The sequence below is a fragment of the Lucilia cuprina genome, chromosome 5 (assembly GCF_022045245.1).
Source record: "Lucilia cuprina isolate Lc7/37 chromosome 5, ASM2204524v1, whole genome shotgun sequence".
NCBI classification, from domain to species: Eukaryota; Metazoa; Arthropoda; class Insecta; order Diptera; family Calliphoridae; genus Lucilia; species Lucilia cuprina.
Window position 1 is genome coordinate 39616939 of NC_060953.1, and position 12579 is coordinate 39629517.

The following is a 12579-nucleotide window of genomic DNA, read 5'->3' on the forward strand; positions in this document are numbered from 1 at the left end:
TACTCTTCAATCTAGGTAATCACGATTAACAGCTTTCAAGGGGAAATGGTTCAAATTATTTGTGTAAAAGGGCTGAAGAGGCTCTGAATACGGCATTAAGCTATGCTTAACCGAAAGGCCTGAATCTTAATCCAGCGAAGACTGAAATCACGATTGCAGCTTACCAAAGTCTATAAAAGTGAAAGTGACATGACGTAAGGCGAAAGGATTCAAATTATTTGTTAAAAAGGGCTAAAGTGGCTCAGAATACGGCCTTAATCTGAGCTCAACCGAGAGTAGTAAATGTTAATCCTGTCTTTTCACAGTAAATATTGCTGTTTCCTGGACATGAAGACACCAATGACAGACAAAGTTAAGTACTCATATCCTTGACTTAAAATTAAGTCCAAAGATGATAGGATTAACAAGGCACATAACTGCTTGGTGCTTTGTAGGAGAACCATAGGAACGAAGTGGGGCCTAGGTCCTAATATTGTTTCTATAAAAGAGCAATTAGACTAATTCTAACTTATGCTTTACATATGTAGCAGAACCATATGAACGAAGTGGAGCATAAGTCCTATTGTTCTCTCCATAAAAGTGCAATTAGACCAATTCGAACTTATGCTTTAATAATCTGATGGACTTCTAAGAACAAAAAGTGTAAAATCAAGGTGGTGCTTTGGTACAAGTGATGACATGAGCACTACGTCAAGTAAGGCTCTAAAAACGTTGCAAGATATTTCACCTATTAAAAATTATGCGAACTGATCAAAGGCAACTAAAGAGAACGCCATCAATGTATATCAAACACTTTGGATAATTATTCCCGATCGTATACCAGACATCCCCCCGGGGGCATGTTATATTAGTGAAATCTTCACCTTGGCGTTATTGCAATCCCGGGGTAAAAAGATGCTACTAGTACCTCTAGTCTGCCGTGACTATAAACTGGTGATGTGAAACGTATTCCCCTTGGAATGGGGTCTAACCAGAGCACCAATCAATCTGGTGCAGTTGCCCGCAGGTCAGTTGGTTGATGTTCCTTCAGGATCTACGTAGTGGTTGTGGTTTAATATTCAAAATCGCGGGCAGAGAATGGTGGTTTAAAGACTGTTATATCCTATACCTAATTGGTTTGATAATTTTCTCTTCGAACAGGTCTACATAAAAAGCATTCCTTACCGGTCGCGTAGTTGGTCGCCGTAATATGCTGGGGAATTGTCAGGTTAGCGTTCAATGGTTGACTGTCATCCCATAGAGTGATCTTTATGATAATGGAACTGATGCGAAATTTGGTGAATGATCGGGAAAGTTTCCATGTATTGGACATATTCCATATACTGATTTATAATGCATTTTTACTCTTCGGGGAAGTTTTTCGAAGCTGTTGCCATCTCAACAGGATATATTGATTCATACTACTCAACTAATTGTCATGACAATTATTAGAATCAGTTGACTTTAGAAATTCTTACATCCTTTGTCACATAGATTAGTTCATACAAAGTTCAGGACTCCTGATCCATTTTGTTGGGTATTTCGGACTACCAAATTTGTCTCTAGGTGTTGTTGCCGAAACAACAGGGCCATCTCAGTAGTGTAGTTGCGCGGGCTTAAAGTGTGACATTTCATGATGGGGATTGTATTTTAAATAATCCAATCTTTAATGGCATCATAAGGATGGTCACCAGCTGATGTTGTGGTTTTTCACCGCATTTTTCCTTGTCGGGATGTACATTAGGCTTGACCCTATGCTGCCTGTCATTCCGCAACGGGGCTACTATGGCAAGAGATTAGATAGCTCGAGTACATCAGCAAAGTGCCTGTACACGGACCGATACTTTCATGTACAAAAATTGTTACCTGAGTTCTTCATTGAAGGATTCAAAGGCGCGTGGTAGACTGTTCTCAAGTCTACCCAGTGGATGAAAAAGACCACACTAAAATAAGACCGTTAAGGAAGGTGTTCACGTAAAGCACTCGACATTCGTGTACCAGACAGATAATATATATGCCGCGAACATTAGAGAAAATACTTGATGAACAAAACGGGCCTAAAGTTACTACACTTGGTTTGTAAAAAAAGGTCTAATGAAATGCAAAGTTCTTAGTCCTTACTAATATAAGTATCAGGCCACTTGAGAGTAATCAGCAAAATTACATACTTTAAAGACAGAGAGCTCGTGACAAATAACTTAACGAAAGTAGAACCATTCGGCATAAAAAGGGCAAAAATATAAATATGGGTAGAAGCACAAATTTTCTATAGGAAGATCATAACGAGAGTAGGAAAAGTCTTCTCAAAATGATACGTCAGAGTTTCGTATATAAAACGTTATTCTAAATAGGCACACAAGATTACGGAGTTAACTATACAAAATTTGACGACGGTATTCAGACGAATGGAGAGCATGTAGCGAAAACCGTGAAACTCTGGAACAAATATCTTAAAAGTCATGTTATTTCAGATATAACATTCCTCAGGAACACTGATTAGAAAATTCTACGGAACTACCCCCAGAAAACTTATTTAATTTCTTAACATATTCGATATTTAACAATCAAATCTCTCAGAATCGCTGGGTTTGAACTGGATTAAGAATGTTTTCAAAATGCCGAAATAAAATATGAACAAAATTCTTAATTGAGGAATATGTGCATAAAAATGTTTATTCATAAATTGATTTCGTAAAAACTTATTTATTTTAAAAAGAAAGAGAATATATTATACATTTTAAACTGAGATTTTTCGGCGAAACAAAAAATTTAAACAAGAAAAATGTATTTAAAAAATCTTACTCTACTACCAAATTTTGCCGATCTAAAGCAATTTCATTCTTAAAACACTAACGAACAATTTCAAACCAGAATTGTATATTTAACACAATTGAATAACGAGAGTTAAAGTTTCACATGAAAAGTCAAATATTTTTTCTTAACAAATTTAAAATTATCGCTTCATTGATTATTATTCAATGTGGGTTAAGAAGCAGACTACTAAACCAATTCGTTGAGATATAAATTTAAGTACGATGACATGTTAGGGTGTCCAAGTATTTTTTCTTTTTATTTATTTGACCATTACGATTATTGTAACAGAGCAGCAGAGTCTCTGACAGGCAGGAACACGTCTCCAAATATTAAAAATTATTAAAATAAAAATTATTAAAATATTATGTACCGATTTTGGTAACTTTTAAATAGGGAACTTCTCGAAAGCATTTCTAATAGGGTAAATGAAAATTCGAAGCTCATGGATATCTGAATACTTTTAAAATTGGAAATACGAACACCCTCTTGATGATCTTCCCAATTGGTTAAATAAAAAAATCAGTACAAAAAATAAACATTAAATTTAAAAAAATGGATTTATTTCGCTTCTTTGGACGTCAATGAACATCACTTCAACGGAAGGTAAAAAAAATTCACTTATTGCTACTTTTGAAGTGGTGATAAATGTTATTCTTTTGGAAGTACTTCGTTTTATTTTTGCTGGGTGATTACTCTGAGTGCTGTTGGTCGTCATAGGAGCATGTATAACTTATTTGCCCACAGCATGAACATTAACTAAGGCTGCCAATTGTAGTGCTTAATTGCTTTTGTTTGATTATGTCATCCTATTTTTTATTCGAACATTTAATGCTAATGGTTAACCCTTAAACATACACATGCAAAACAAATACAATTGCAAAAGAAAACAAATACAAAAGTCTTGAACTAAAACGAAAACTATTCTATGGATTTACTTTTTGTTTTGTTTAACAAAAATTGTCTAGAGGAATTGAAAATGAAAAAAAAAAAAAACTGAACAAAAAGAGTGAACAAGAAAAGTAAATCAGACAACCAACGAAGCAGCAGACACCAACCAACTTAAGGAAGGAATAACTAAATGAACGAAATAAGAATAATGAATAAATGTACAACTTCTCCAGCAGGAAAAGAAAAACCAAAAAAAAACACAACAGCAGCCATATTCATAGCCTGCCACACATCAGCAGAAGCAACAACAAAAAAGAAACAATGAAATGATGAGCACGTTTGGGGAAATCAGCAAAAGTTAGGCAACATTTATTGTTGTAGTCAGTCGCTTAAAATAGAAGACAAACGAAAGCGCTTTCTTAACAATAACAACTGGGAGAAAAAATACCCGCTTAGGTTTTTATACCCTATACCACTTTAGTGGGGAGGGTATATTGGGTTTGTGCTGATGTTTGTAACATACAAAAATATTCGTCCTATACCCACCTTAAAGTATACCAATCGGCTTAGAATCATTTTCTGAGTCGATTAAGGTATGTCCGTCCGTCTGGCTGTCCATGTAAACCTTGTGCGCAAGGTACAAGTCGCAATTTTCAAGATAATTGGATGAAATTTGGCACACACGCTTCTTTTGGCCCAAGGACGAAGCCTATTGAAAATGGTTAAAATCGGTCCATTATTTCGACTAGCCCCCATACAACCGTACCCCCCAAATAGGGCCTTTTGGCTTATAATTAATTTAAATGATCTATTATGTTAACAAAAGTCGACAAAACTTAGTTTTATAGAACTTTAAATGACATTACCGTTTTTTGTAATGATCGGGCTTCATTTGACCCTATCCCCCATACAAACTCCCCTTCAGAAAATGACTTAAAGGTCAAAATTCACTTACAAACACTAATAAAACTTTTAAATTCTACATAAATAATATTGAAGAAGACTTAACACCCCCTACCAACATTTTTTTGTGATAGGGTCATATTTTGCCCTACTCCCCTTTGCCAAAAAAAAGTAAAAATATTTCGAAATAAAGTTAAAAAACAAACCAAATGCTTTATTTTTTTAAATAATCCCCATTTTTAACATACATACTGACTGGTGTAGGGTATCATATGGTCGGCTACGCCCGGCTTTACATTCATACTTGTTATTATTGTTGTTACAGTTGTTGTAAAAATAGTTAAATAAACAAATGTTGAAAAAAACTAAAATTCTTTGCAAAAAGTAGAATATTGACACATGAAATCGTGCATAACTAATTGGTAATAAAATTGTGGTGGTTGACACGTATGAAAAGGGAAAGGCATTGAGTAGGGGAATACAAGATAAAATCCAGAAGAGGATTAATAAAGAAGAAAGTCTGAGCTGTGAATTAAAAGAGTTTTAGCTAAAAATATCTGATAAAAAAAGAAACAACTTTATCTTTATTTTGTAAACAAAAGACTTAAGTTTAGACAAAGCAAATGAAGAAGATAATTAAAGGTCAAAGGTTGGATAAAGACAAAAAATTATAATTGCATCTTAAAGTTAAAAAAATGTATTTCAATTCATTAATACAGTGAGGGGGAAGAATTAAGTTTTTTCGACAAATATATCTGGTATTTCTAAAAGACTGGTTTAGGTTAGGTTGATAGGAGGAGGCCACTATCGGGCCTGTTGTACATTCCTTATCATGAACAAAAAAATATTAAATGTATAATTTTTCAGTGTTCAAAAACTCAGTTTCCTGAAAGTAATTCCTAAGAATCTTCCAATCAGTGTTAGTCAGGAATGCCATTTCCGGAATAACATCACCATTTCCGGAATAACATCACATCTAAGATACTTGGATCTTACATCGACGAATATCCGGAATAACATCACATCCAAGATACTTGGATCTTACATCGACGAATGTCTGGCAGTGGCAAGGAAAGTGTTCCAGAGTTTTACTGTCCTCTCCACATGCTCTACATACGTCAGAATCCGCACGTCCAATTTTGCATAAATGTGCTCGTAATCCTGTGTGTCCACTCAGAATATGTATCATCATACTAAAAATCTCCTCATTTTGAGGAGATTTTTGGTCTTGTGCTCATAGGATCTTCGTGGTTATACCCATTGTTTCATTATTTTAAGAGGCCTTATGGGATTCTCTCGCTCATATTTTAAGTTCAGATTTTGTTGCGTCGAATGGTTTTGCGTTTGTTAGGTTAACTGCCTTGAGCTCCCTTCCCTCTTAAGCTAATACATTCGCACTTTCTTTAAAGACTACTCCCGAGGGGGCTGGTACCCATTGAATACTTACCTCCGGGAGAGTATTCAATTAAAGCTTTCTTACAATCCAATGCGGTCTTAGAATTAGTTCTATCGCCTGATATCGCCCTAGTTGTCTTCTGGCGCTGCCATATTTATTCCAGTCCAATTACGAATTCCGTTATTGCTCGTTCTTCTGCCTGGAATATTGTGTTATGTTTTAGTAAACGGTGATATATTTCTGCTTCTAGGTCTTCAATATAGAACCCCACTTTAGAGCCATCCGTGTTAAAACGGATCCCTACTGGTATTTGCTCTAATGTTCCGCTTGGCCGAGACATTCTATCTGGGATCAGCGTTTCAAAGTTTCCGACATATTCTGTGTCTGGTATACGATCAGGCGCGTCCGACGATTGTACATTTATGACGTGTCCTATAGTCGCTTTTGGCCAATTTACCTAAAGTAAAGTGTAAATATGTTTCAATGGGTGGTATATCTAGCAAAAGGCTGGTTTAATCGTGAATACAAAGTAGAATTCCTACGACATGTAAAGTTTTAAAAACTACAACTAGGAGGACGTTATCTGCCTACTTGTACACAGACACACTGATATACTGAATAAGATTAGATTAGTCATGGAAATATCAGAAAGAGAAGGAATGAGATTCAACCAGATCTCAGATTTTATGAACTTCAACCGATATAAGATGTAATATTTTTCCTGTATTTAGACTTCCTTCGGAGGCATGTTACCTTTATAAATCTTCAACTATATTGGTGTTATTGCAATCTCAGAGAAAATTTGTGCTAGGTGCACTAATTTGTCGGAACTATAAACTGGTAATGACTTTCCTTGGAATGATTTGACATGGGGTCAAACCACTTAATCTGTTATCACAGCGCAGAGTTTCGGACTATGTCTTTTTTTCTTTTTTCTTGGACCAGCACTCAGGGGATGACCTCTACGCATGCAGTACATTGTGCTAGAACTAGGATATAGGTTATAGGAGGTAGGACAGATGGAGTAGTGTTTGCGGACTTATGATTTAAATTTGTGCACATCGAAAGTGCACAATACTTCTGTAGGAAGTTTGTTCCCCATACGAACAAAATTGTGCACATCGAAATTGCACAATACTTCTGTAGAAAGTTTGTTCCCCATACGAACAGTGCGTCTGAAGAATGAATTTTCCTGTAATGTGTTGTGATGGCCAAATGGGTGTGTTGCGTAAAAATATACGGGTATTGAGACGAGTTCCCTAATTCCATTATAGTATATAGAAAACAGTGAAATACACTCCACGTTGCGACGGTGCTCGAATGAATCAATAGAGTTGGATATTCTATTGTCACCGATAAGTACCTTCGACCTACCTTCGCGAATTATGTCATACACTGTTTCAAAAAACCGACACACTTGTTTACTAATTCCCAGTAAAAATAAAACGAAGTACTTCCAAAAGAATAACAATTATCACTACTTCAAAAGTAGCACTAAGTGAATTTGTTTAACTCCTGTGGAAGTGATGCTTATTGACTTCCAAGAAGACAAAAGAATCCAATTTTGTTTAAAATTGAAGTTATATTTTTTGTATTGAAAAATTTTTAATTAAACCCATTTTTTTGGAGTTGATTGTTAAATGCGTGTAATTCATTTAGTTGTATACAATTTCACCTCCTAATAACATCCAAAAAAAAAGAACATAAGAATTGCATCCTGAGAATGATTTCAGATGTAGTGAATTTGGAATCAAATAAACATAACATTCCTCCTATGACAAGCCTGTGTTAAATCTTTTCAATACTTTCATGTAGTAAATTCTACTTCTTTTCGCTTCTTTGGATGTTCTTTTTGTGTGCTGGGTTGTAGTGGTCACTTCGGTGTACATGTGGTTTAAACTCCCATTTTCTTTACCGGTTATTGGAAAGCTTTCTTTGGATGCCGCGTCTTTTATGGTTATAAGAGCGATGCACGGTAAAGTTTATAATTCGGGGTTAGATCGGTTCTATTGCAAATACTACAAATACACCACATATGTATATAGGAGTGTATGTGATATAGAATGGTTGTAGAGATATGTAGAGAGGCACAAAGGAGCGGGGGTCTGACAAGCTCAGCCTGTAGTTGTAAAAGTGCCACCGAGAAATTAAGACTTTTTGTCTGTTTTCAATTGCTGATCAGATAAGCGGTCGGTAGGTTTCGCCACGATTGAGTTTTTCACTTTTTTTCTACATAATTGTATTGTTCATTCTCTGACAGCCTTGATAGCTGTTAATACTCAGAGACGTTTTAGTACTAGAATACCGATGATGTTAATTATTTACTTCCCCCATAAATAAATTATTCCCACTAATATGTTCAAAAAGACCTCCCCACCAGAAACCGCATAAATCCTAAATTCAACCATTTAGTACAAATTAGCCACTAAAAAAAACAACAGTTGTTTATCCACTTTAATTTACAAGATTTACCACACTCCTCCTATGTCCAAAAAAACAAAAAACACACTGGAGAAATAAATGAAAAGAGTCAAACAAAAGATTGGAAATGTATACCCACTTGACCCATTCATCATTGAATACGTAAGTAGTAAATGCTTGTTGAATAAATGCCAGTGGAACAGTACCATTGCCACGATGTAGGTACATTTTATCAGTTGATTTTTTTGTTTTTGTTTTTTTTTTTTGCCGTGGGAGAAGCAGAGTATAAATTAAACTTTTGTAAAGGTAATCAAAAAGTAAACAATGTTTTCTTTTCATGTTTTCAGTTGCTATTTCTTGTTATACTTTCTTCCATATATCTACCCTTCATCTTCGTGAGAAGGGTGTATATAAGTTTATCATTACGTTTGTAATTTCCTTGTACATACAGTGAATCAATTAAGTAATTTGCCTTTGTAAAATTTTATAAATTTTAAGAAAAAGCTATATCTGAACAATTATTTACAGTAAAATAAAACTATTTGTTTGTTGTATTTTTTAAAGAATATCTTATATTTTAATTTTCTACCATAAAAAGTAAAATCATGATATAATTTAACGATATTTTTGATAAAATGTTAATTTTTTAGGTCAATAAAGTATATTGGTTTCTTAGGGTTTTTTTTTTTTTGTTTTTTTTCAATATTGCTGCATTATTTTATAAAATTTAATATTTTTATTACTCCTATATATAAGAATATAATTTTTAGATATTTTAGTAGTGGAACGACATTTCTTGGACATTTCTTAACTGATTTATTATCCTATATACCTATAAGAATTTATCAATATTTGACTTACTTAATATGAAATCTATTGTTTCTTTGATTAAATTTCGAAAATAATAAGTAATCTTGAATTGGATTTTTCCTGTATGTAGGTAGTAGGGTCAATTTATATATGTCCGTCTATATGTCCGTATATGTAACCTACGTGGAACCTCTTTAAAAAACCTAGCCGAAACTCTGCTCTTCTTCGCGGTAATAACGAGGATATATATTAATAAATTTATATAAATATTAGAAAGGGTATTTAAGATTCCGCAAAGCTGACTAAAGCACTTTAACTTGTTTTCCATTCACATCTTCTAAAAAAAACCATTCATTCAGTTTTTGTTTGCCACTGCCTGCTGCTATTTGGGAGGTAAACAATCGTTTTTAATGTTAAACCATTTGAATGTTTTAAAGACATGGTTGAGCAGAGACCCAGAGTGCATGTCAATTCTCTGCGGTCAATTGTTGACATTAATGGGTTTAAAGTTGAAAAAAACCATGTAAATGTTAAGGCCATTGTTAAACAAACAAAAAAAAAACAGTCACCAAAGAATACTTAAACAAAAAATAAAGAAGACAGAAAAACTTCTTAAAGGTCGCCGAAAAAAAAGTTTGAATATTTGCTTAATATTTGTATTAAGGGACAAAGAAAAAAAATTGCATAAATTTAAACAATCTTTAAATACACAAATTAGTCTTTAAGAAACTTTAAAAGTACAAACACATATAAAATATCGAATTATTTATTAAAGCACAAGAAAATGTCCTTGTTAACTGTAACTACAACGCCTATAGACCGTTATAATTCTTCTATTAATTTAAAAATATGGCCATTTGTGTACGAACATTTGTCCGATCCTCGTACCCAGCAGTGGCTGTTAGTGTCATCCATTAAACCCATCTTGGCATGGGTATCTTTGTATCTTGTCATGGCATTTTATTTGCCAAACTTTGTTAAACGGTAATTAATTGTTTGAAGGACATTTCAAAAAAAAAATAAACAATATTACACACTAAAGTATTTTCTATTATTTTAGTTACAAACCTCTAAAACTACAATTTGTACTTATTGTCTATAATTTAACGATGGCCTTTATAAATTTTCACATTTTCAAAGAACTTGTCATAAATGCCTGGCATTTAAACTATAATTACTGGTGTCAACCTTGTCGGGTTATTTACACAAAACATGAAATCAAAGTAAGTTTAAGATACTAAACATAAATGGGGAATAGAGGTGAGACAGAATGTTTAAAAAAACAGAGTCTAATCACCTTTAAGCTATTTTGTCAATAACAATAATGTGGATATGTTTTTAAACAATTAAAAATTCATATTTTTGAAATTCTTGAGTTTCACCCAAATTTTCCCAATGAAATTTATTCACTTAAGTTTTTATCAGCAAAGTTTCCCCTCTATGTATTTCACTATTCACTTATCTGTTTACATAACGCACACAAATTTGTCGCAAAAAAAACATAAAAACTTTTATTTTCTTAATCTTTTCAGTTGGCCTCTGCTGTTTGGTGGTTCTTTATCTCAAAACTTTTAGAATTTTCCGATACTTTATTTTTCATTTTACGTCACAAATGGGATCAATTGACACCTTTACACATATATCATCATAGTACCATGTTTCCTTTGTGGTGGATTGCTATCAAATGGGTGCCTACGGGTTCTTGTGAGTAAAAGGGGAATATTAAATTTATATTAAGAAAAATTATAAAGTTGCTTAGGATTAGTTTGTAGTTCTAGTTTAGTTCCAGTTCAGGTCTAGTTCAGTTCTAATTCAGTTCTAGTTCAGTTCTAGTTCAGTTCTAGTTCGGTTCTAGTTCAGTTCTAGTTCAGTTCTAGTTCAGTTCTAGTTCAGTTCTAGTTCAGTTCTAGTTCAGTTCTAGTTCAGTTCTAGTTCAGTTCTAGTTCAGTTCTAGTTCAGTTCTAGTTCAGTTCTAGTTCAGTTCTAGTTCAGTTCTAGTTCAGTTCAGTTCTAGTTCAGTTCTAGTTAAGTTCTAGTTCAGTTCTAGCTCTGTTCTAGTTCAGTTCTAGTTTTGTTCCAGCTCAGTTCCAGCTCAGTTCTAGTTCAGTTTTAGTTTAATTTTAGATTTTTTTTAGGTTTTGCCTAAGTTCTTGATTTAACACATTCAACAAAGAAGAAAATTTGATTTTAAACAAATTTATTTTTCCTGAACTGTCTCCATATTTACAGCATTTTTTCCCGCTTTAATAAACTCCCTTATTCATGTTGTTATGTACACTTATTATGGTTTAAGTGCTTGTGGTCCAGTAATACAAAAATATTTATGGTGGAAAAAATATTTAACCGCCATACAGTTGGTATGTAACTCAAATTTCAAATGTCATTTTTTACAGATTATAATTTAATTAAGTATGTTTCATATTTTTTTCTTTTACAGCTACAATTTACCACCGGCTTGCTGTGGGCTATACAGGCTATTGCCAGTCAATGTGATTTTCCATTATGGATCAACTGTGCCACCATTATCTATATGATTACATTTTTAATACTTTTCGGACGTTTTTATCGACGTAAATATTCCGGTTTGGCGGTGACAAAAGAAAAATGCATAAAATCAATGTAAAATGTAATTAAGTTATAGAAAATTTAGATTTTTTAAGTAATAAATAAACAAAAAATGCGTGTAAAATATAGAAAATACTAAAACGTGTTTTGCCGCATTTAGTGGGTTTGACGGCGAACAGTAATAACGACCATTTGGGTAAAATTATCTACAGCAAAATCTAATTAAGTGCCAACCAATAAATGTTATTTTGTTAGGAAAACATTTTTATATGATGTAGTCCATTAAATTGAGGGGAACATAAAAATAAAAATTATGAAATATTATGATTATGTTGCTGGAAAGGAGTGTTAACTGTATTGAAAGCGGCCTAGTATCTTCCTACCGTACAAAGTAAAACTTAAGTACACTAAGTGCCAGTCCACACTAGGAAACTTTCGTAGAGAAACTTTTCCTTAATTCTCTTTTGAAGTTTCCTTAATGTCCACACATAGAAACTTTTGTTTCAGAAACTACGTATTAATTGCATTGATTTGTTGTTGTACGAATAAAAAGAATAACAAAACAGAACAAGTTTCCGAGTACGGGAAACTCCGTATCGTAAGAGAGATGAATGATATTCCTTCTCTTTCTCTCTCATGCAAAATCAAAAGTTTCCCAAAAAGAGTTTCCTAATGTGGACCGGCAGTAACTAACTAACTAACAAATAACTAACTAACTAACTAACTAACTAACTAACTAAATAAATAACTTACTAACTAAATAACTATCTAAATATCTATCTATCTAACTATCTATCTATCTA

General features: G+C 33.4%; 1 protein-coding gene across 1 annotated transcript; it reads left to right on the forward strand.

Moving 5' to 3' along the window:
- Positions 1-10059: 10059 nt before the first annotated feature.
- Positions 10060-11890, forward strand: LOC111678979 (elongation of very long chain fatty acids protein 4-like). The gene is made up of 5 exons (XM_023440450.2): positions 10060-10195; positions 10272-10434; positions 10744-10915; positions 11441-11568; positions 11649-11890. The coding sequence occupies exons 1-5, from the start codon at positions 10164-10166 to the stop codon at positions 11832-11834; spliced, it is 681 nt and encodes a 226-aa protein (XP_023296218.2). The 5' UTR covers positions 10060-10163; the 3' UTR covers positions 11835-11890.
- The last annotated feature ends 689 nt before the right edge of the window (positions 11891-12579 follow it).

Coding starts and splice junctions, on each gene's coding strand:
- LOC111678979 (XM_023440450.2), top strand. CDS start 10,164: ATGGCATTTTATTTGCCAAACTTTGTTAAACG. Junction 10,435..10,743: donor ACACAAAACATGAAATCAAA/GTAAGTTTAAGA, acceptor TAATCTTTTCAG/TTGGCCTCTGCTGTTTGGTG. Junction 11,569..11,648: donor ATTTAACCGCCATACAGTTG/GTATGTAACTCA, acceptor TTTCTTTTACAG/CTACAATTTACCACCGGCTT.